The sequence below is a fragment of the Mytilus galloprovincialis genome, chromosome 6, assembly GCF_965363235.1.
Source record: "Mytilus galloprovincialis chromosome 6, xbMytGall1.hap1.1, whole genome shotgun sequence".
Taxonomy (NCBI): domain Eukaryota; kingdom Metazoa; phylum Mollusca; class Bivalvia; order Mytilida; family Mytilidae; genus Mytilus; species Mytilus galloprovincialis.
In genome coordinates this window covers 95,299,908-95,326,194 of record NC_134843.1, presented here as the reverse complement: position 1 = coordinate 95,326,194, position 26,287 = coordinate 95,299,908, and the positions used below count along the sequence as shown (strand labels likewise).

Below are 26,287 nucleotides of genomic sequence, written 5' to 3'. Positions count from 1 at the left end.
TTTTCAGTTTGAATAGACTCCTTTTTTATTGGTAAATATTAAATTGCATTAAAGCGGTTTATGTAATTCTAATTCTATTATGCTGGGAAAGCATCATTCGACAGATCACATTATCTGATTTATGAACTACATAAAAGCCATACACAAGAAATCATCAGCACTTTTAAATTATATACCCTTACAATGTATAAAACCTTACAGATGTATCAGTCTTGTTGGTAATATAATCAATATACAACTTGGTGGTTGTCAGAAAAACATGATAATGCTATGATGATGATTGCAAACTCTGAGTAGGGAGTTTAATTAATCTTCTTGAATCATAGTTCACCAATCTCTGACCTACCAGATATCTGAAACAAAATATCAAACTTATTTCAAAATACTGCACATCTTGTATCATCTATTAATGTGTCAACTGCTGATATTGGAGTAAAATTTGCTGTATTTAAACAAAAAATTATAGAATCATATAATTTTACATGAATATAAAATTACAACATCAGCACAAAATTATAAATGGTGTAAATAAAAAAGAATAAGTTATTTTCTATGTATGATTAATTAAAATATAGTTCTGTCTTTTGTGTTTCAATTACAAAGAAAGCCATATCGTGATATAATCTATGCTAGCAGCTGTTTGTGAAAGATTTAAATTATCTTCTGTCTCCATTTTGCTTGAAACTATTCCTGGTTACATGAAGTGGATAATTAACATCCTTTTTTGTGAAAATATATATTTTTAATTTAATTTGACAATAACCGAATTAGAACTTGCTTAATTCTAAGTTTTTCTTCACATTCCCATTCATCCCTAATGTTTTTGCATAAAACAGCAGCCATATTGTTTGATTAACAAGATAATCTTGAAAACATTGTTTTAAGTATACATTTTTCAACAACCCAGTATGATGATTAATGTCTAACTCATATCACTGTGTACCTTAAACAAAATATCTGTCCTGCTGCAATACTATAAAACCGGGTTGGTAGAAATCATGTTTACTTTATGTGGTCTTTATTGTGTATGTTTAAAATGGGCATTTAAATAATTCCTGTACAGTTATACTAACTTGTCATTTTTAATATGGTCATACAATCTCCTGAACTGTCTAGTACTTACTTGTCATTCTTAATATGTTCATACAATCTCCTGAACTGTCTAGCTTGGAATACTCCAAATAACACAATAATTAAACAGGCCAACAGGCATGGGTAAATTCGTCTTAGTACTAAAACTTGTGCTTCATAACCAAAACCTGTAGAAATATAAATACCTGAATACACAAGTTTGTGTCCATTGTACACGGATGCCCCACTCGCACTACCATTTTACATGTTCACTGGACCGTGAAATTGGGGTCAATTCTTTAATTTGGCAGTAAAATTAGAAAGATCATATCATAGGGAACATGTGTACTAAGTTTCAAGTTGATTGGACTTCAACTTCATCAAAAACTACCTTGACCAAAACTTTAACCAAAACTTTAACCTGAGCTTCGCACTATCTTTTTCTTTCTTCAGTTGACCCTGAAATTGGGGTCAATACTTTAATTTGGCATTAACATTGGAAGGATCATATCATAGGGAACATGTGTACTAAGTTTCAAGTAGATTGGACTTCAACTTCATCAAAAACTACCTTGACCAAAAACTTTAACCTGAGCTTCGCACTATCTTTTACTTTGTTTAGTGGACTGTGAAATTGGGGTCAAAACTTTTATTTGGCATTAAAATTAGAAAGATCATATCATGGGAAACCTGTGTACTACGTTTCAAGTTGATTGGACTTCAACTTCATCAAAAACTACCTTGACCAAAAACTTTAACCAAAACTTTAACCTGAGCTTCGCATAATCTTTTTCTATGTTCAGTGAACCGTGAAATTGGAGTAAAAACTTTAATTTGCCAGTAAAATTAGAAAGATCATATCATGGGGAACATGTGTACGAAGTGACAAGTTGATTGGACTTCAACTTCATCAAACTACCTTGACCAAAAACTTTAATCTTAATGCAGTACCAACAGACACACGGACGATGGAATAAATGGACACACAGACCAGAAAACATAATGCCCCTCTACTATCGTAGGTTGGGCATAAAATCTCCACAATAAATTATACGACGTCATTTTTTTATGTTTACTTCTTTAAGATTTTTCAATGGTTACCATGAAAATATTACATTAGTATTTTTATTTACATTTTGCTTTGACATCAAGGTCTTTTTGGCAGTCACATGATTTCTTTTTACATTTCAATGTTTTGTTGATCTCTAAATGTTTTGATGTCATTTGTTTGTTTGTCTCATTGAACGATTACACACAACTCCTTTTTGCTTTAATTTAAAGATAATTAACTGTTTACAAGAGGAAATATCCCCCCCCCTATTTAACACTGAAAGAATAATGAATGATATAAAAATACCTCACCTAAAAATGGTACAATACTATTGGCAACAACATAAGGGGCAGCCAAGGACATGCCCAGAACACCTATCACAGGAGCACACAGTTTTGTAATGATGAATCGCAGGTTGATGTTACGTATTCCATCATTATATATCTGCAATATAATCAATTTTTTAATCAAATTTAAAATACAGTTTTACAAATTCATAATAAGGGATTCGGACAACGAATGCATTCCTAAAAACATCTTCTTATATCTACTCAACATTAAAACTTTCAGTAACAAGAATGTGTCCAAAGTACACGGATGCCCCACTCCCACTATCATTTTCCATGTTCAATGGACCGTGAAATTGGATAAAAAATATAATTAGGCATTAAAATTAGAAAGATAATATCATAGGGAACATTTGTACTAAGTTTCAAGTTGATTGGACTTCAACTTCATCAAAAACTACCTTGACCAAAAACTTTAACCTGAAACATGCACTTTCATTTTCTATGTTCAGTGGACCGTGAAATTGGGGTCAAAAGTTTAATTTGGCTTTAAAATTAGAAAGATAATATCATAAGGAACATGTGTACTAAGTTTCAAGTTGATTGGACTTCAACTTCATCAAAAACTACCTTGACCAAAAACTTTAACCTGAAACATGCACTTTCATTTTCTATGTTCAGTGGACCGTGAAATTGGGGTCAAAAGTTTAATTTGGCTTTAAAATTAGAAAGATAATATCATAAGGAACATGTGTACTAAGTTTCAAGTTGATTGGACTTCAACTTCATCAAAAACTACCTTGACCAAAAACTTTAACCTGAAGCGGGACAGACGGACGAACGAACAGACGAACGAACGAACGAACAGACGGACGGACGAACGAACGAACGGACGCACAGACCAGAAAACATAATGCCCCTCTACTATCGTAGGTGGGGCATAAAAAATAAAATTTCAATACTTTTGAAATATTTGGCTTTGCTTCCAAACAGTAGTGCAAAAATGTTTAACTATTTATATACCATGTGACATAAATTATTAATTTAAATGTTACAATTTGAGTTTTAGTGGCAACAATAAAATATCAAATAAATTTTACCTTCATAAATTTAAATACGACTATGTTTTAAAATCTTTTTCAATACTTTTTTCGTCTTTTATATGAAAATAAACACAGGTATCTGAATGGTCATTTGAAATAAAGTCAGGTATCTGCTTACCCTCCGGAGCACCTAAGATCACCCCGTAGTTTTTTGTTGGGGTTCGCGTTGTTTATTCTTTAGTTTTCTATGTTGTGTCATGTGTGCTGTTGTTTGTTTGTCTTTTTCATTTTTAGCCATGGTGTTGTCAGTTTGTTTTAGATATATGAATTTGACTGTCCCTTTGGTATCTTTTGTCCCTCTTTTAAACTTGATTTATCATTATAATATGAGACATTTCCTTAATGGATATTGATAATTTGAACAGAACCTATTTCCTTTTTAACAGAATTTTTTCCCAGAATTATACATTCTGTGGATTCATTTATTTTCGTGGTGGAAGGAAAACTTGCATGTCTGTGGACAGTATATATTTCATGGTTTTGCCTAAGTCTTTATAAAAGCCTTTAGAAAAATTTGTCATTCGTTGAACATATAATTTCGTGGTTCACCAGTCCTATACCCACAAAATCCATTAAAAATGGTATTGGAGGGGTCCCAATCCTGAAATCCCGCATTTAAAGAAATTCAAATGCTGACATACCTAAATTTAAAACAAGAATTCCTGGATCCCCAAAGGATCAATCCCAAAATCCTTAAAAAAAAACCTGATCCAGTCATCCCAAAAAAAGGTCCTCCCCCCTCAAAAAAGGTTAACAGATCTATTGATATTCATTTGCGTGAAAGGTCGATTTCCATCTGACCCAGCTATTATGCAGTTTAATAAATCTTAAAGAAATGATTAACATGATAAATATATGAAAAACTAATTTGGCTGTTATAAAAAAAATGTACCTGTTCTATGACTCGTTTTAACCACCACTGTGGTCCCATCATTGTTATTGCACAAACTATCTTGGCATGGAGAACTCCTAGAGCCCAATCCTGTGTGAAAAAAAATACAAAAATATAGTTTGTTGTAAATTAATATTCGTTCATCAGTGTTTCCAATTCACTAAATACATGTATAAACAGAACATGAACTTATCATTATGCTTGTACATGTTGTATATCTCTTAAATATTGTGTGGCAATTAATGTTTTCTTAATTTCCAATCATTTCCCATTAGGTGATGAGGTGTAAAATTCAATAAACTCACCTGCCAAGGAAAGAAAATAGGAGATTGGTCAAGAGGTACTCTGAGGGGAGCTACTATGACTAATTCAAACAACAGCCCCAGGAGTAAAGGAACAAATCCTATCAGTAAAGCTGCTACTATGAAACACTTCATGGCCTGTAAGATAAAGAAAAGAAATTAGCAACACACACCTTTCATACAAATTATGGATCTGCATTCTTTTATTACAATATGGTATGGAGTTAATGTTGAAAAATAATATTTTTTAACAAGTGATTTTAAAAATGTTCAAAAGTTAAATTATTTGAGTATTGTAGTAAGTAGTAATAACTATCAATCTCACCCTTTATGTTATTGATGTTGAATTTACATTGTGTCATAGATCAAATTTATTCGTTTAGTGTATATTCACTTTGTTTATTTTCAATGTCTTTTGATTGAGTTAAGCCAATTCAATTGATATTTTATAGTGTGTCTTTCTATGTTGTGATGTTACACTAGTGTTCCAGGTAAGGGTGAAAGTTAATACCTATCAAAATGTTTAAACCTGCTGCAGTTGTTTGCACCTGTCTATGGTTTTACACTAGTAATTTTTTAGGAGCCCTTAATAGCTTGCTTTGGTTTGTGCCAAGGCTCTGTGTTGAAGACCATACTTTGACCTATAATGGTTTACTTTTACAAATTATGACTTGGATGGAAAGTTGCCTCATTGGCACTCACACCAAATCTTCTTATATCTATATACATTTTAGCTTCAATATTGCTTCAAATACAACTGTGGCAAACAAAATTTGTGCATTCTACATATTCATGTGATTTATACTTTTAATATTTTGTTTGTGAATAAATTTAGGTATGCTTTGTACTGTTATTTTTCAAGAAAAGGTGCAAAAATATTACAATTTTTTGGTACTTTTTCAACTTCGTACTTTATTTGGCCTTTTCAACTTTTTGGATTCGAGCATCACTGATGAGTCCTTTGTAGACAAAACCCGCGTCTGGCCTATATACAAAATTTAGTCCTGATATCTATGATGAGTTTATTTACAAAGAAATACCTTCATTGCAAAAGAAAATTTTAAGTACTTTTTTGACAAGGATCATATTTTCATGCACATTTTTATACAGCATATAAAGATTATGAAATTTTACAGAAATCTATCAAAAAGAGAACATTTGCTGGATAATAATAGAACGGAGGTTAAAATACTAAGATATGCAGACTTACAAGAAGGAACCATTCTTTGACTTTATTCAGTATGGCTACTGTTCCCTGGGGTATCCAGTTGTACATGACAGTACCAATACGTAGGAACATCCAACAGATATACAGACCACAAGCTGCTGTATATAACTCGTGGACCTTAGCCTCTCCCATCCACAGGGCCATCAACTGACGACCACACCATACTGTAATACAAAGAAGTATAGATAACAACAGATGTACAGACCACAAGCTGCTGTATATAACTCATGGACCCTAGCCTCTCCCATCCACAGGGCCATCAACTGACGACCACACCATACTGTAATACAAAGAAGTATAGATAACAACAGATGTACAGACCACAAGCTGCTGTATATAACTCATGGACCATAGCCTCTCCCATCCACAGGGCCATCAACTGACGACCACACCATACTGTAATGCAGTGAAGTGTACATTTCAGTTTTAGAAACATCTGATAAATAATTCCTTGTTGATAGAAATTTTTCAATGATCCTATTTTATTTAGAATAATATCAGAATGTTAAATATAACCTGGTTTAAAGGTATATCCAATCTCAGGCTGAATTGTCATTAACAAACAGTGGCATATTATAGCAATTAATTTGATAGGCAAGCACATGTCTCATACCATAATTATGAAACCAACATCAAAATAGATTTTTTTCAGCAAATGTCAACATATTTTACGAGATCAAAGTCTCTATTGGTTTTTTACATATTGAGTCTAGCATATATATGAAAACAAACATTCAAATCATATCTGCATTCAAACTGGTGTTTGAAAATTTTTGAAAAATTTAACGCTGGTAAAATACATGAATATTAGCTCCCTTGGCCACCATTATTAAAACTTACCAGGTAAAACCAAAGACAAAAGACTACAGAAGAATAGGGTAAAACACATCAGCAATACCAACAGAACAATCTGAAATTAGAAAATTATACAAGGTTACAACAATCTACTAAAATGTTGCATCTGTTTTCATCAGCAACTATTTCCTAAAGAATCACTCAAAACTTCAGATTAAAACAAAAAAAAAAAAATATACTAAGAATGAAAATATTGATAGCCGAAAATATTGCTGTATAATGTTGAAAACATTACTTTCAAATTATAGTGGTTCTGATTTAAATATGATTTTGTTATGTTTTTTTTGGTGCGAGATTATTTTTTTTTTATATTACAGCTACCAATTCCAATGGGTGTTACATGCGGAACAGGATGTTCTTACCCTTCTAGAGTAGGAGATCACCCCTGGATTTTGGTGAGATTCGTGTTGCTCAATCTTGTGTTTTGTGTACTGTTGTTTGTCTTTTTTCCCCTTTTTTTGTATTTTGCCATGACATTTTCAGTTTACTATTTGACTTGAGATGGTTAAATATTCCTTTGGTATTGATAAGAATTGCACATGAGGTGTTCCTGCTACCGCTCTCCATGTACATGACGTCACCATTGTTGTGACGTTAGCTATTCAGAGTTCCAATACAAGTATCATTGCAAACAGACGTTCTTTTTACTAAGCCTTAATTTGTGTCCGATACAACCACTCTACGATAGGTATCTTTTTACTAAGCCTTAATTTGTGTCTGATACAACCACTCTACGATAGGTATCTTTTTACTAAGCCTTAATTTGTGTCTGATACAACCATTCTACGATAGGTATCTTTCACACTATTTTTTGTTATTATAGATTCATCCAAAATCATATTTCACATACTCTAAAATGGAATACTGATGGTCTTTTATAGGCCTGGAATCCAGTTGGCCCACCTCCCTGGAGCATGGCTTGGTGAGCAGCTCCTAATCCTCCTGGCTGAGGTTGGGGCAGGTTAGCTGGGGCAGGATGCTGTACAGGCTGGTCACCCTCTACCACATTGTCCTAAAATATATTGTACAGATGTAATAAAATGTATGTCCAAGTGAATAAAATGGGACAGACAAAACTTTTGTTAAATAGCTTCAACATTTAATTTCTCTTTTATTTAGTAGTAATGATAAAAATATATATTTTTCAAATATAGATTTCATTTTTATAAACTCTACTACAAAAAATATAAAGCAAAATTATCTCGCTATGTTGAAGACCAATTGTCTTCTGCTGTTTTTTGCTCTTTGGTCGGGTTGTTGTCTCTATTGACACATTTTCCATTTCCATTCTCAATTTCATATGTTAATGAGATAAGAAACAGGACAGAATATAAAAATGTATGCATGAAATATGTATCACTTTGTAATCTTCTCTGACTGGATTACCCAACTTCTGTATGATTCTATACTTCTTCATATTTCTTTAAATTCAAAGTTTATAAAATCACAACCTTAACCCTATTATAATTCAACTTCAGGCACTTGATTAAATACTTACTGCATTGTTTATTGGTACATCCCCGAGTAGATATGATCTCAGGCCAAGAATATAAGCCATGCCCAGCGTCCATCCTCTGACCATACCCTTCAGCCACATCCTTGTGTGGCCTTGTTCCAGTAAAGCTGGTAGTACAACTTGTAGTAACAATAACTCTAAAGATAACTCACTAACTGGGGCATCACTGAAAAATACATATAAATTATTCATCCTCAGTATTGTTGATAATGATGGACTAATTTTATTTTAGCCTGTTCTCTCCTGCACTGGAAAAACACAATTTTAAAATCAACTATGGTAAAAAAAATAAAGGCAGTAATACAATACAGCAATCAAACAAATGGTCAAAATATTCTACAACACAGAAAAAAGAAGTTTGAAGATGTTGAATAATAGAAACATATCAAGAATAGGTAGAGTTCATAAAAATTTATTGCAAAGTGAATCCATGAATATATTACTCTGTGAATATATAAATCATTACATGATAGCATTCTTTATATTTACAAATTTGGGTTAGCTTTACATCACTTTAACAAATACTTGTTTTTTTGGTAACTTCTTACATCTGTACCACAGTACAAGTATATCTGTTGAATAAATCACAATGTTTTAATGTTTAATGCAGTATTGTAGTCACATGACTCCAAGGATATATGTATTCATAATACCTAGATAACATGACATGATAAGGCAGGAAACCAGTAAATATCTTCCTGACAACTCGAACTGGTAACCACAACATCAGTAGTACTGTACTCCCAAATATAATCTGCAAAAAACAAAGAATTACATTTTTGTTCAATTTGCTTAATTTTGATCTGTATAGCCTAGATAAAAAAGTTCTTAAATGGTAAAAAAAAAAAATGTGAAACTATCCCTTTCATATATAGTCATTTTCCGATAAAAATACATATAACGAATACAAATAACTAACAAATTATCTCCATCTATAGTGAAAGAATGAACATACCACTGAAGCTGTAAATCTTCTGGCATGTCTGTATACTGGAAGATGAATCATCTGAAAATCACAAATCATATTAATATAGAATAATGACAATAAATTGTAATTTTTTAAGATTAGTTTTTCCAAGTCTTCCCTCATATATTTTTTATCTTATTTTATAACAATTCCATGAATATTGAATAACTGTTCTTGTAGTTTAAACAAATTAAAACAGCACCTTCTTATTTTTTGCCTGACAAATAATACTTCAAACTTATAAAATAAAAAGCAATTAATATGCACGTTTAAAATAATATATTTCTTAAGGTATCACAACATTACCTCTTGTATAGGGTTAAATTCTGGGTCATTCAAATTCCTCAGGAACCACAACACTCCTGGTCGGAGAACCTCTCTCAGTAACAAAATAAAGGAAGCAAAGTAAAAAACATAAACCATTCCCACCAACCAATGGATAAACATGGAGGTTCCTGGTGCTAGGTGGAAACTATTCTTCCTGTCCTTCAGGGTAGCATCAAACATGGACTGAAAAATACATTAGAACAATAAAAACTGTCTTCACTCTTGCATCTGTACCATTATATTTTGTCTACATAAATATTAGAAGGAAAATGTCTAATGCAGCAATGTTTTTGAGATATTGTGTCTACCGTTAAGCTATTTATTCATAAACATATATCATGTATATAGAGATCAATGTTTAAATCATAAGAAAAATTATATTCACATCAACACAATTCTATAGGATTTTTTTTTTTTTCAATAACAAGTAGGAATTTTGTGTCATGAATTATTACATACATGTTCCATTTCATATGAAATTATACACAGCTTTTTACATTAACAACATAAGATTTAGAATAGTTGTGCTACATACCAAAGAACATATATCCAGCCACCACCCACAGATAAGAGGGAAGACTCCAATCTCTATAACTACCAGTAACATCACTTTAACTACAATATAACATAATCCTAGGACTCGTCTGAACCTACAAAATGTTAACAATCAGTATATAAATTTTAAAATGAAATCCAATTTTTTTCTACAAATTTACAGCAATTGTAACATTCTCTTCCTGTTTAATGAGAGTTAAGGTATAACAAAAGTTTATTTAGATCGCATGATATTTGTCTATGTTTGTACCTTTCTTTCATCCTTTTTTTTTTAGAGTTTCATGGTTTGAGTGGTTCTGTTGTACTGTCCACTATTTTTGGTGATACACGCTGTACCTTTTATGTACATATTTCATTGCAATTGAAAAGATAAGATATTGTTTTGTTCAGGTCAACAACAAACATCATGAAACAGAATTTTTTTATAGATTTTTTAATTACTTAAAATAAATTTCAGGTTCTTAAAGTGAAAATTGTCTAACTTTACAACATGAAAAATGCTTGATGTTTTATTCCCTGCAAACCAAAGACAGAATTCATTTCTTCATTTTTTCAATTCAAATAATATTCCAATAACCAGAGCAGTAATTACTTACTTTTTAAGCCTGGCAATGGCACACAACATGTATAAAACTACCAGAGAAAATGCTATCACAATATAGCCAATCATAGTCGTCAATAGTCCCTCATAATGCGTAGATTCCATCTGAAAATTTTTAAAATAAATATATGGGTTATTATAATCATGTTATAATATAATAAACAATCTTAATTAGGTCTTTCCACTTTTCTGTGGAAAGACCTATTGTTTTTCTTCTGATTATTTTTTTTTTTTTTTTCTTCCGCCTAATTTTGTTCTTGCGATAAACATTTGTTTCGTAATATGTCGCTTTGATATTTGGTATATGATATCGAACAGTTTATGCGCTTTTGAAATTTACCCTGCGTAACTGAATACTTTTCTTTGTAGGAGTTATCTCCCCAAACACTGTTTTCCTTGTGCTCACAACTCCTTCGCAACCGTAAAAGATAACGACAAATTTATTTTACAAAATTGCTCGTTATATCCTTTGCATGATTTGTCCTATTTTGACCGAAGCAATATGACCGCTCCATATGAGAGTTATTTCCCCTTATGCATCTGATATAAGTGATATGCATTTCTATCTTATAAACCATAAGTGATAGAGACCTAGGATCTTTTGATTTGAGGTCCTTGGTCCAAAAAAATGAAAATTAGGTCAAGGTCAAAGGTCAAGGTCATATTTTAATATTTGAATTTGGCTTATTTTCACTTATATCCAAAGACCGTATAAGATATCAACACATTTTTTTTACTAAATTGTTAGTTGCGACATGTCGTAACACATAAATTTTTATTGCAAGGGCACGTTGAACGTAAAAGGGAGTTTTCTCCCCTCTATTATTTAAAAATACGTGTTTGGTGATATAAGTCATTAACCAAATATAAGTAAGACCTATGGTCTTTTGATTTGAGGTCCTTAGTTCATGACCTTGAAATTGATCTCAAGGTCATAGCTTAATTTGACGTTCTAGATTTTGACCTTTGCTTTTATTTTATATGTATACATGATAAAGCTATGAAACTTTTGGAAAAAGGTATCAAACCATTTAACCTTGAAAGAAACAACCGGAAGTGACCTTTTGTAAACCGGAAGTAGCTATTTTTTATACTTTATTAATATAAAAGTATATAGAACCAGATATTTTTGGAATCAGTGTCAAGTAAATATCCAAATATAATCGTAAGTAACATTTTTCAAACCGGAAGTAACAAATTATCTCCCTTATTTAAAAAAAATGTATGGAAACCAAATATTTTTGGAATCAGCGTACTAGAAGCTATCATTTGACGATTCAAATGACATTTTAAACTTAGTTTCACAACTTTCATATCAAAATACATTGTTTTGATGGAAAGACCTTCAATTGTTCTCTGAACAATTGGTTTTTAATTTTGAATGGAGTACTGTTATCTTACTCTTATAATAGGATTATAGTATTTGACCAAAATACTTCCAGATCTAATGAAATTCATTCAAGGTGATAGGTTGAAATAAGAAATTAAACAGAACAACTATTAATTCAGAAATAATTTCATAAGTTACATTATTTCGAAAAATGGCAGAGATAGTTTTTGCAACAAATTCAGTTTGCTTGGCGGGCTTATGTTAAAAGAGCTTTTTTTTTTTTTTTTTTTTTTTTTATGTCCAAGAGCCATGGTATCTGTTACTTTCCAATTATCAAATAATATGGTCTCTTCTACATTCAGAAATTGAACAGAAATAAATGCAGGCATATATGTTCTGAAACTATAATAGAAATAACTTACAATGTCATCTAGACGAAGTCCAACTAACGTAAAATGTCCAATATGGAAAGGACAAAAGGCTGCAATCAAATATATATATCAAAATATAAAAACATATTTCAAACAACTAAAAAATATTTTAATTGGTGTTTTTATAATAATTATAAATACATTAAGGTGACTAAATATGAACAGCTGTAAACAAAATATTCTTTTGATATGCATATATATGTAATGTTTTTCATCTAATTAAGGAATGACTGTAATATTTTTTCTGTCTATGAAGAAATAACATAAAAAATTTGGTGCACACTGAATAACGCGCGTAGCGGGTTATTTAACAGTGTGCACCACATTTTTCATGTTATTTCGAATAGACAGAAAAAATATTAGTCATTTCTTACAGTTTAATTCTAAATTCCATTTTAAACCGTAGAAAACCATGAGAAACGTTGATGACGTCACGGTCACATGACTAAATTATGTCTATGGGCTCATAACAAAATAACGTCAGCCAATCAGAAGACGTGTTACATCCAAAATTAAATTATTAGAAGATAGTAATAACTTAACGTAGAAGTAAAGAAAATTAATTCATTAGAATTGTTTAATTATATGTGTATGTTACTACTATTAGTACTACTAGAACACACCCGCGAAATCGCGGGCATTCAGAGCGTAGTTTAAAGTATGTAAAGTGTTGTTGGAAGAATTTTGTAAAATACAGAATGACTGGAGAATTTCAGCAAAAGTATCATAAGTCATAGGTTATTGGGGACAGGAAAATGTTTTTTACCCTCCACCTTTATTTCCAAAGTTCCCAATTTTTGGTTTTCTATCAATTTCAATATGAACATACATTTAGTATGTTATGAACATGTATTTAAGTAAGGAGCCTGTAATTCAGTGGTTGTCGTTTGTTTATGTGTTACATATTTGTTTTTCGTTCATTTTTTGTACATAAATAAGGCCGCTAGTTTTCTCGTTTGCATTGTTTTACATTGTCATTTCGGGCCTTTTGAAGCTGAGTATGCGGTATGGGCTTTGCTCTTTGTTGAAGGCCGTACGGTGACCTATAGTTGTGTCATTTTGGTCTCTTGTGGAGAGTTGTCTTAACATGGCAATCATACCACATCTTCTTTTTTTTATGTAATCAATGAATTTTGTAAAAGATATAATGACTGGAGAATTTCAGAAAAAGTATCAAAAGTTCACATGAATAATTTTAGCGCTTATCTGTATATTATGAACATTCATTACTATATAAATAAAGCGTATTTACTTTCAATTCTAAGTTTACTAATCGATCCATGGTGATCATTGATATACTATACAGACCCTCTCTATTTAATAAACTCTGTGACCGCCGTGGATAGTAAACTTGAAAATGATAGCAGATAAAATTCTGAAAATACACTTTATTCGTAGTATATGTATGTTCAAAGTATACAGAAAAACGCAAACCGGAAGTCTAATCTGACTTAAAATTTCGTACAATGACGGGACAATATCCGGATGCCTTTTTTCTCGTTTTTCTCCTAAAATAACTCAATCTGAATAATCATATGAATGGATGACAAATGCGACTATGCACTGTACCTATAGGATACAGAGGCATGTTGATTAATTTATTCTGGAAAGAAGAGAAGCGACACCAAAAATGAGGTCTTCTCGTTTAATAGTATAGATACTATCCACATACTTATTGGGGTTTTTTTATTATGTTTTTCTTTGTTCTCTCTGTGTCCTTATTTTCAATCTCAAGCTAAAGGATTGAAACTGATTTTTCTGAATCCATTAGAGAAACATTCGCAATGTTGTCATAAGGTTAGGTAATTGATGTTCCCTCAGAAAATAGCAATATGCATATTATCTATGATCTCTTTATACTAAATCTCAGAGCTGTCCCCTTTCATTGACAATGAAGCCAAGTAACTCCTCCAACTTTTCAGCACCAAAGATAATCTATAATTATCATAAGTATACAAAACTTTCATGATTGACTGATATCAAGTCATTTAACTGAATAACAAATATATATTTAAGAATATATAAGACTTACCGAATACCAATATAAACAATATAAGACTTACCAAATACCAATATAAACAATATAAGACTTACCAAATACCAATATAAACAATGATATAAGACTTACCGAATACCAATATAAACAATGATATAAGACTTACCGAATACCAATATAAACAATGACATAAGACTTACCGAATACCAATATAAACAATGATATAAGACTTACCGAATACCAATATAAACAATGATATAAGACTTACTGAATGCCAATATTAACAATGATATATAAGACTTACCGAATACCAATATAAACAATGATATAAGACTTACCGAATACCAATTTAAACAATGATATAAGACTTACCGAATACCAATATAAACAATGATATAAGACTTACCGAATACCAATATAAACAATGATATAAGACTTACCAAATACCAATATAAACAATGATATAAGACTTACCAAATACCAATATAAACAATGATGTAAGACTTACCAAATACCAATATAAACAATGATATAAGACTTACCGAATACCAATATAAACAATGATATAAGACTTACCAAATACCAATATAAACAATGTGTTCAATGAAACCACCCAAAATACATGTTCCTGAAAAAGAACATAAATATTATTTATTATTGCATAACAATATAATATTTCCCACAGAAAGTAACGAAAAGTTAGCGTGCAATAAATTCTAATATTGCACTAGTGCAATAAATCTTCAAAATGCATGACGTCATTAACGACAAAATCTTAGTTTAAACCAGTTTTTACTTTTCAAATATTATATTGCTATACAATAAAAGGGTTATTGCATGAATATTGTTGAATATTGTCCCTCGTAGAACATATATTGCACTCGCAAGCTCATGCAATATACAATTCTACTCGGGACAATATTCCCCAATATTGATGCAATAACCCTATATTATGATATCAACCTGACTTTGAGTATTATGTATTTTTCTAATATTGAATTTAATAATAGAAAATTTACTTTTCAGATAGGGCTTCACTAGATTATGTTTGTGTTTAATAAATAAACGATAGATTGTTGATGCATACAAAGCAATACCTGGGCACAGGATCTCTTTTTTTGTGTACAAATACACTTTTACTATAATAAAAAAGTTCTTACATGCATATTACTAAGTTTTTCATGACTTTCAGTTTGTTCTTGTAGATAATTCTATATTAAACTTATAGTAAAAGTCTTGGAGGTTTCATGAGGTATATATGTATTTAAATTTTAAACATCTTGATTTTTCAACATAACTTTACATCTAACATATACTTACTAAGAATACCAATGATCCATCAAGTCCAAGAAGCTAAAAAAAAAAGAAATCTTCCAAATAAAATCAATAAACAAAATAAATTATTACAATAAAGCCTATACCTATCTAAACAAACAAGCCTATACCTATCTAAACAAACAAGCCTATACCTATCTAAACAAACAAGCCTATACCTATCTAAACAAACAAGCCTATACCTATCTAAACAAACAAGCCTATACCTATCTAAACAAACAAGCCTTAAAGTTGAAGAATTTTACTGTTCTGATAGGAAAGCAGAAAAAGCTAAATTTTATGAAAGTTTTATAATGCCATATCATTAATATATCAAATGTAATATTTAATAAAAGATGTGTGGCAATAAGGACAATATGGCACTTCATGGACTGGTCAGAAATCTGCCAAAAACTATATGGATCAAACCAAGCTGTAGCCCATATTATAATTTGTTAGAGATGATAAACTGCCATTCTGCACAAAGGGACATTTGTTATATTATACTGAACTGTTAAAGTGATAAATAAATAATTAGCACAGTTTCATTTGGACTATGACATGAAAAATAGTTTTAAAGCACACTATTCAGTACAAATCTTTTTTTATAAATATATTTAAATGTTATTGCTCTATTTTGGATTACAAACTGAATGGAATGATTTTTTTATTATCTTGAAACATTCATCATTTTTTTTATAAAGCAGACAAGGCGGTATTCTTAAAATTCTACCCCAATGAGTTCCAAGGCTGGATTGTATTTTAACATGATATTGCCTTCTACACAAGAAGGTATAGCTGTCAGTGGGGTTCCTGTTGTTTATTCTTTAGTTTTCTATGTTGTGTCATGTGTGCTGTTGTTTGTTTGTCTTTTTCATTTTTAGCCATGGCGTTGTCAGTTTGTTTTAGATTTATGAGTTGGACTGTCCCTTTGGTATCTTTTGTCCCTCTTTTGAAGATTGGCTGTGCCAACAAACATCTGAAAATGATACCAATATACGACCAAAAAATTTTCAATTTTTGCGGTCGTATAAAAACCATAAGTACTGCTAAGTTGACAATAACTGTTACCTACCCTTTCCCAAGTTAATTCTTCTGCTGCTCTGTCCCATTCTATTGGGTTCCAGTTTATTTCATCTGAAACATTGACATTGATGGCGTTCAATTTAGTTTTGTATTATAACCTTTCTTATACAATATTTAACCATATAATATACAAGAGAACATAATTTTCATTTTACAGATTACAATAATGTTCAAATGTAAAGGTAATAATATGAATCAAGTTAACAAATCAATATGAATCATGCAAATATCTGACCTTGAGCAGCATTGTTTCCATTGTTACCACCTTCAATCCCATCATCCTCTACTTCTTCCTCATTGACTTCTCCAGCAGGTGCTTGTTGGTTGTTATCTTCATTTTGATTGGCTGGTGCTGCTCTAGGAGCTCCACCTCCAAAACCTCCAACTAAGTTATTGACCATTCCTGCATCCAAGAAATTCTACAAAATACAATTATAAAAATTAAAATAAAAAGGTGCTTTAACTGCCAACCATAACTAAAGGCTCTGAAGAGCCTGTGTCGCTCACCTTGGTCTATGTGCATATTAAACAATGAACACAGATAAATTCATGACAAAATTGTGTTTTGGTGATCATGATGTGTTTGAAGATCTTACATTACTGGACATTCTTCTTGCTACAATTATCTCTATCTATAATGAACTTGGCCCAGTAATTACAGTGGAAAATATATTCTAAAAATTTAATGTCAGATTTGCTCCAAAATGCTTTGGTTTTAGAGTTACAAACCAAAATCTACATTTTACCCCTTTGTTCTATTTTTAGCCATGGCGGCCATCTTGGTTGGTTGGCAGGGTCACGCCACACATTTTTTAAACTAGCTACCTCAATGATGATTGTGGCCAAGTTTGGATTAATTTGGCCCAGTAGTTTCAGAGAAGATTTTTGTAAAAGATTACTAAGATTTACGAAAAATGGTTAAAAATTGACTATAAAGGGCAATAACTCCTAAAGGGGTCAACTGACCATTTCGGTCATGTTGACTTATTTGTAAATCTTTGCAAACCACATTAATTGATAAAGTATACCCTTTGAGGATTCTGTCCTTGGTCATCTTGTTCTAGCCACTCTGGTCCTCCACCATGAAGGATCTGTTCACGTAACCATACCAAACTTATAAATGCACATAATGTACAAGTGACAACAAAACACCCATAGAAACAATCTGATGCTATGTTTTCCCTGAAAATAAAAGTATTATGAACAGTATATCATGATTTATCAGATTTCAACACGAACAATACCAGGTTGGACCTGTGGCACTGCATGAAATTTTTTGAGGTAACATGTGCACTGAAGCATAACTGATGAAGACAATTTCCAAAACTATGTTCAATTTGACTTGAATGAAATACTGTTAATAGATAAAGTTTAAACATTCCCTGTACAATGAGTATTTTAAATTTGAAAATTTTCAGGAAGAGCCTGTACCGTATAATTCAACTCTACAACTCAACATAATCCAATCACAGATCAAATATGAAATCAGTCCCTTTCATAGAAGCCAAGAAACACTGACGACAATTTTCTATCCAAGAAATAATTGCAATTGGTGATTGCTTTCACATTTTGTAGTTAATATATCATGCATATTTAGGGCAACATATTTATATCGAACTTCTAGATCTATTACTTACGTTGAAAGCATATCTAATGGCAGTGTTAACAAAGAGCTGACAGATCCCGTAAACAAACATCTGTATATACGACCTGAAAAAACATGAAGACATTCTGGTGTATAAGAGCAGAAAAGGCAATCTATATAACATCTTGCATAGTTTTTTAATGTTGATATTTCTAACACTGTTGAGTTGCATGTGTGCCATAAATAATACTTTGCTTTCCATTAATAGATGTTTCAAACTGTCATAATGTCCTTTTTGTCCTCAATAAATAAGCAAATGTGTTTGCAAAATTTACAGAATGTGTAACATTAAAAAAATATGAATAGAATTTTGAAGTGGTAAATAAAGATTTATGAAAAATTCATACATTAGTATGTATTAGTATCTTTTCTCTTTTATTCTCCCCATTAAAAAAAAAAAGAAAAGTGTCAACATTAAGAAATTTTTCAAGAAATTAAAAGTCTTTAGACTGGGCATTAAATGATATTTGGATTTTATTAATTCAAACTAACTAGAAAGGAAGATTATGCAGTATTCGATTTGATCAAACTTACATGCTGTTAATGGTACAACTCCAAGCCAAGCAAAAGCTACCAATGTATAATGTAACCAGTATCTGACAGCTCTGCCTATGCTTTTCAATAATCCACCAAATATGTCCTTTACCGGTAACCTCTTTGGCATATCAGGGGAATAAACTGAAATTACAAGTCACATCGTTAATCTATTTTTACATGAGGATCTACCGAAGTTAACTAGAACTGTAAGTGAACTCACAAATAGGATACACCCAGCCCAGAAATACTGTTAGTTGTATAAAATATAAATCTTATAATCTATTATGGACATCCTGTGTAAATTTTACCGATATCCATCCTGCCATCAAGTAAAGTAAGATTTCAAAAGACCACATATAACAAGATTAAAGTAAGATTGAATACATCACTTTTACATGAAGAACTGCACATCCTCTTGTAGTGATCTATGACTGTGCAAAGATTTATCAATATCAATCCAGCCCTTTACTGCTTTAGTAGCAGTTGCACTTACAAGACAAATGAATGGACAGACAGACAGAGAGGGAATTCCCTTATTACCCCCATCCCCCCAAAAAAAAATGTTGTGTGTGTAGGGTATACAAATAAAAATTTCTTTCTACATCAGCAATACCAAAAATATTTAGAACTTAAATCAGATATATACATGCATATAATACTCTTTGCAAATCATTTGAATATTAAATGAATAATTTTGGATTCATCACTTGTTTCATAATGTCTCAAACTTTTTGTATTATCAATAGGTAATTTTTATTGATAAACGGTTTATTGGTTCTAATGTTTTCATATGACTTTGATTATAACATGTAGGAGTTATTGTTCATATTTCTTCATATGCCTTATAATTAGATGTATTGGATTAACTCTTTTTCTTCTTGTTTTGGGGAATTAAAATGTTCAACCAATATACTGATATAAGTAGATAAATCAACATGTAAAATATTATCAAAATAAACTTACTAGGTGTGAATGCATATCTATGTTTACATAATTCACAATATTCCTTTCTACTGTACTTCAACCATTGTACCAAGCTGTAACAGAAGGAAGATACATGAATATATATTATGTGTACATTTTAACCAGATAGATCAACACAGATACATTGTAAGAGATTAGAACATTTACCACATAACCTGTAACCATTTGATTTAGAAAATTTGTACCTAAATTACCCTGGGAAAACAAGAAGAAACACACATATCTTCTTAGCAGAACTTTTTGTCATTGATATACTACAGATGATTTAAAAAAGTAAGGAATGACTCCATCAGACACAGATGATTCCCCCACTTGAATATAACATTATAAAGGGACATAACACAAGATGGATAAAAGAAACCATACCCAAGTTCATGCTTGATCTAAGTTTTGTGGTAATTAGCATTGTGTATAAGTTTCATAACATTTGGTTGAGGAAAACTTATATTTAAGGATATTTTATTTTACCTGCAAACCTACAAAAAATGCGCACTTTACTGAACCTGTAAATTCCTGTGGTTTTTGCTTGACCTGCATTTTGTACATGATGTTTACCCATGACATTTACTAATTAATGTACAGTTTAAGACTTAAATATTTTAAAGTAAAATACAATTCGATGGAAACCTACCACTCTTGGTGCACAAACTTGATACTACCAGTACAGACACATGGATGGAACAATGGTTTGTCTGGTGTACTCTCACATCGACACACTCGACAAATGTCTACAAAATAAAGTATTTTTATGATGTGAAAAATTAGTTAACAAAATAATTATAGGCATTTACCTGTAATTAATTTAGCTTTCAATGGTGTGGTACATTGCACTATTATTTTGTATCTTCTGTGAACTGTGAAACTGGGGTCAACACTCTAATTTGACATTAAAATTATTAGAAAGATCATATCATAGAGTGCATTTGAACTAAGTTTTAGTTGATTGGATATGATAAAAAAAAAACTACCTTGAGCAAAAACTCTAACCTGAAGCAGGACAGACAGACCAACAGACTCACAGACCACAAAAAAAATAATGACCCTAGGTGGGGCAACAAAAACATGTTGACACATCTACAATGTATGTACTCCTATTCCATAAAGCACACAAGTGATCCCAGAAACCAACAGGCATACTGTAATAATGTGGGAAATCTGACAGAGTTATCTCCTTCTGTCAGGAATTGTGTTGAAATTGCAGGTCCATTATTGTACAAAGAAAACCAGTCATTCTATGACAAAAATTAAAAAAATAATCTAAAGGTAATGTCGTTTCCTTGCTGTGATTTGATATGGGGAATGAAATAAGTAATGATATAGCAATAAAATCTTATCTCCTTAATAATGCTTCCAGATCATATCAATATATCCCTTGAGTCGATTTCACCAAAAAACTTACAACTAAGATTGATTAAAAGTCATAAACAATTCAGTAAACTTACGACTCCTGGACTCGCCTTCAAAAAATCATTAGTAAAACAAGAATGTGTCCCCAGTACACGAATGCCCCACTCGCACTATCATTTTCTATGTTCAGTGGACCGTGAAATTGGGGTAAACCCTCTAATTTGGCATTAAAATTTAAAAGATCATATCACAGGGAACATGTATACTAAGTTTGAAGTCGATTGGACTTCAACTTCATCAAAAACTACCTCGACCAAAAACTTTAACCTGAAGCGGGACAGGCGGACGAACGAACGAACGAACAGATGGACGGACGGACGAACGAACGGACGCACAGACCAGAAAAAATGCCCCTCTACTATCGTAGGTGGGGCATAAAAACAAAATTCTGTATTCCTTCAACAGTAAACCGGGTAATTTGAATGTGACAAAGTCAATCATAAGAACAATACTTTATTCTATTCCTTTTTTCTATTTTTAATTTCTGGTTAAAACAAGATTTAGTTTTATTCATGACCAAAAAAACACAAATTCATAAAACATGTTAAATGGGAGCTAAACTACCAAGCATGGACAGGAATCTGGTCAAATGAATGAGTGTGAACATGAATCTGGGATACAATTTATATACATGTACATGTATGAATTTGATTATTTGTTTTTCCAGATACAGGAAACCAAATTAAATGACCAGGAGGAAATTACACAGAGGAAGGTCCACATAGTATATAAAACTCACCAAGGAGAACAGGTACATGTGCCATAAGATTGAGGACATATATGTACCAGAGTAACCATTGTTGAAGGCTGTACAGTGACCTATTTTTGTTAATTTCTGTGTTATTTTGGTCTCTCGTCAATGCTTGTGGAGAGTTGTCTCATTGGCAATCATACAACAACTTCTTTTTTTTACATTCAGGCATTGGAAATACGCCAACCTCACAATTTTTTTTTCATAATCGGTTGAACCACGGTCAATCTGCCTAAACAACATTATTGAACAATAGGTTCTGGATCTCCTGTAGTTGGTGATCGCAATACTGGTATACTAGTATTGTAACTTTTACAACAAAAAAAGCAATACTGGTTTGTTACTGTACAATTTGTAGCAGATATATCTACTGGTACAAATACTCAAATAATAATACTAGACAAGCACTCCTACAGTAAGAGAGCCATACAGGTGCTATCTAAACAAGCTGGAAATCTCATAAGTGTAAGGGAAAGTCCACAGACTGAATACCTAAATATCAATATAGGAAGTGGGGGTTGCAGAACTGCTGATGATACAGAAGCTATAACAGCATTAATGTCAATATAAAATTCGCTAAAATATACTATTGAGTCTTGGAAAGCAAGAACTGGAAGAAAAGTCAAGAGTTTGTTGAGACAGTACGGTTCCCTTTAGAAAAAAACATCAGATTTAAAACTTTCTTTGATTACATATGTACAATCACAGTGTACCATCTATGGCATCATCAGTTAAACACATATGTACAATTATTCCCTATCAAATTGTCATGTCATATGTTAATATCATTATGCATATATATTTGACACCTTTAATAAAAGATTAACTACTTATATGTATTGTTTATTTTAAAAAAAACACAATACTGGTACAATATTGGAATACAATACTGGTACACATTTTTTATACCAGTATTGTGCCCAATACTAGTGTACCAGTATTGCGATCACCAACTACAGGAGATCCTAGGTTCTTTCTGTGACATGGGAAATTGAGGGGAAAGTGGACGAAATAGAAAGTGATCTCTACATGTACACCTTAAGTAGGCTTACTGCTATTTCGAAATCTGTCCCGCTTGAACTTAACCCTTTCAACGCTACACAAAAAAATAGAAAAATGGCTGCTGCTGCTGCATTTTTTTTGTGTTCATTCATTAGAACAGTATTTTCCTTTTCAGACTGTTGTATCTTTTTTATTATAAGAGATACAGAGAAAGTTATTGCATGAAAAATGCTCAGGAGAGTATAAACTGTAATGTTAGACAGTTATTTCAGTAAAATTTCTATCAGGTTACCTGCATTTTCAGGTAATTAACAGGTAAAAGGTGTAATTTATTACATTTGTGTTGAATTTTGAATAAAAACTACTTTTAGTCTTCATCTATTTTGTTTTTTATCTGCCATATAATAAAGAAGACACCTATTGCTCAATTCCATAGCGTATTGTACCATACACAACCAGCGTATTCATTAAGAGCCGATTGCCGATTGAAATGGTCGTTTATAATCAAATCCCCATCGGTTGTTTTTCTGATGTCAAAAAAATATACTTTTAGTTTTAGATCGTCGGTCACTATCTAGGACAATCTAGAGAGATATATAACGGCATTTCTGATTGGTTTATAAAATTGAATTTCCGGTAAAATATAGATTTAGCTGCAAAGTACTATAAGATTTTGTACTGAAACCAGGAAATGTATGCATTTGTAGTAATAACGAAATTTTGTAACCAGTCAATAAAGAAAAAGTTTTCAGATTTTTTTCAATCAACAACAAAGCGAAAAAAAGGTTTGTTCTATGACATTTGTAATCAAATATTGAGACACCCTCCTGGGTAATTCTGTATATGATCTTCACCTCCTTTATAGGTCTGGAGATCAGTGATTTCAGGTAATGTTCATGAAGTGCATGATCGTCGTCCTACCATGAAATGAAATAAGGAGCAATGTCTTGTCTCGTAAAAGCAGACATCACATTATTTTCATCAAGTGATTTTCATTTTCTTGTTTTCAAGTGATAGAGCCTCTTAAAAGCACTCTTCATTTTTACCATAAATCAAATGTATACCTGCCCAGTGGCCCTTCTTTTGAAATAAAAGAAAAAATTGTATATACATTTGTACATGTACTTAGAAATCGATTATCTAAAAACATGCTCCAAGCCTGTATGAAAATTATGCATGTTTGTATAAATGGTCCTGATATGGACAGTCTAAAAAATCCAATGTTATACCAAAAGCAGTGGAAACATTGATAGGAACTAAACACAGGAGGAAACTTGCAGTTAAACAAAATTGTAGAATGATAAACCAACAAAATCCTATTCCAAAAATAGACAGAGCCTGTTAAGCATGATAACTTTTGTCCCTCAAAATACATGGGTAGATTTTTTATTGTCAGTGGAGCTAAGCCATGAATGTTTCTCATTGATAGTCATAAAAAAATATAAATTAGAATGTAAATATTTATACTGTTACACATAAAAACATCTCAGTCAAAATGAAAATATGGTATGATGTATGGGTGCAGCCTATGTTAAATTATAATATTTATTCATGAAATATAATAATATATTTTCTTGTGACAGACACAGTCAGTGTCTTGCAGGAAAAAACACTGAACCAAGAGGATTGAAATTTATGATTTAATCCTTGTACTACACATTTTCAAAACTTTTTTTTTATGCTTTCTGGTAACTCATCAAAGGTACAGCATTGAAAAAAATGCCAACATTACAAGTTATTTTTGATTAATTTGACCTATCTCCTTTTCCTTAAAACCCAGGAGCTTCCGGGGGGCGTTGCACCCCTGGACCCTACACAGGGCTTCGCCCTCGACCTGACCGGGAGCCTGAGCGGCCCCCTGGACCCCTCGCTTGATCTGCTAGTTTTCACCTATAATCAGTTACTTCAAAACTTATTGAAAACCCTGCACAACGTATTATGTAATCGTGGCACAAATCAGTGGCTCAGTCCTCAAAATTTTCAGTAGACCTCCGTTTTCCCCCCTTTTTCTACGTCTCGTTATGATCGATCAAATCATATTTCCCACACGAATTGAATGTAATACACACATTGAGATAACAAGAAACCTTTTAACTAATCCTCGTCGTCAGTTTCGCCATAGAAATGCTGAAATATTTCCATATTTACAGCTTCGCTTCCGATTTCCGCCATTTGCATTTGTCAAAATATTTGTTTTTATTTTCCTTCAATTTTCCTTCTACTGCATGATTTTACAATAAAAATTGCCGGGATTTCAAGCGCAAATGAGACCTTGCATATCCTCGATTCATACAAGGAAAAATTAGAGAGGACCCGAATGAAAACCGAATGGTTTATTTTAAGAGTCCTTATGAAAAATCCATTGTCTTTAGCAGTGGCGGACGGCGTATGTCATCGCGGCATATGCCGTGTATAGCGTTGAAAAGGTTAACTTCATACAACAGTCACTTTTCTATTGCGGTGTCAGATATTTTCTATCATGACGTCAAAATTTACTGGAACTTTTGTGAAATCCAGTAATAGCAGACAAATAGTGATACGGTGTATTATATCACATCTCTTATTTTAACATTATAAATGTTTTCACATCACATTACTATATATTCAAGACCATGGGTTAAGAATGGTATTGCCAACCATATTAATTTGTTATTTATAACTGCATTTTAACTGTTTAATATTTCTTTTAACCTGTAACATAAGAAATTGTAAATAATCTTTGCTGGATAATTTCTGCACCTTTGAGAGTTGGTCCGACTAAACATCAAATTTAGAAAGAAAGCTGTAGTGTACCAGCAATCCTTTCAAACTTAAATGATATGTGAAGCATATAGCTTGATTTGTGCAAAATATAATTGTTTCTTCTTCTATCATTAAAACATGATCCTTATTTTACCCACCTAAGAGTCCATCTGGATCCAGAGGCTCGTCCATTTTCGATTTTGTGAAAGTTCAAGGTCAGATTGTCGTTGTCGTAAACAATAATATTCGTCAAATTACATTTTATTCAGAATTTCAGTTTTATTTTCATTTTAGTTTTGTGATAATT

General features: G+C 31.8%; 1 protein-coding gene across 1 annotated transcript; it reads right to left on the bottom strand.

Moving 5' to 3' along the window:
- Positions 1-26,222, bottom strand: LOC143080796 (E3 ubiquitin-protein ligase MARCHF6-like). The gene is made up of 25 exons (XM_076256833.1): positions 26,139-26,222; positions 20,710-20,806; positions 20,058-20,131; positions 19,092-19,235; positions 18,550-18,622; positions 17,941-18,094; positions 17,148-17,331; positions 16,902-16,963; positions 15,833-15,865; positions 15,089-15,140; positions 12,508-12,566; positions 10,751-10,860; positions 10,135-10,249; positions 9,579-9,782; positions 9,261-9,311; positions 8,959-9,059; positions 8,288-8,471; positions 7,640-7,801; positions 6,775-6,844; positions 5,917-6,098; positions 4,710-4,844; positions 4,405-4,494; positions 2,434-2,566; positions 1,124-1,259; positions 1-353 (listed from the first exon to the last, which is right to left on the bottom strand). The coding sequence occupies exons 1-25, from the start codon at positions 26,170-26,172 to the stop codon at positions 269-271; spliced, it is 2,724 nt and encodes a 907-aa protein (XP_076112948.1). The 5' UTR covers positions 26,173-26,222; the 3' UTR covers positions 1-268.
- Between the last annotated feature and the right edge of the window lie 65 nt (positions 26,223-26,287).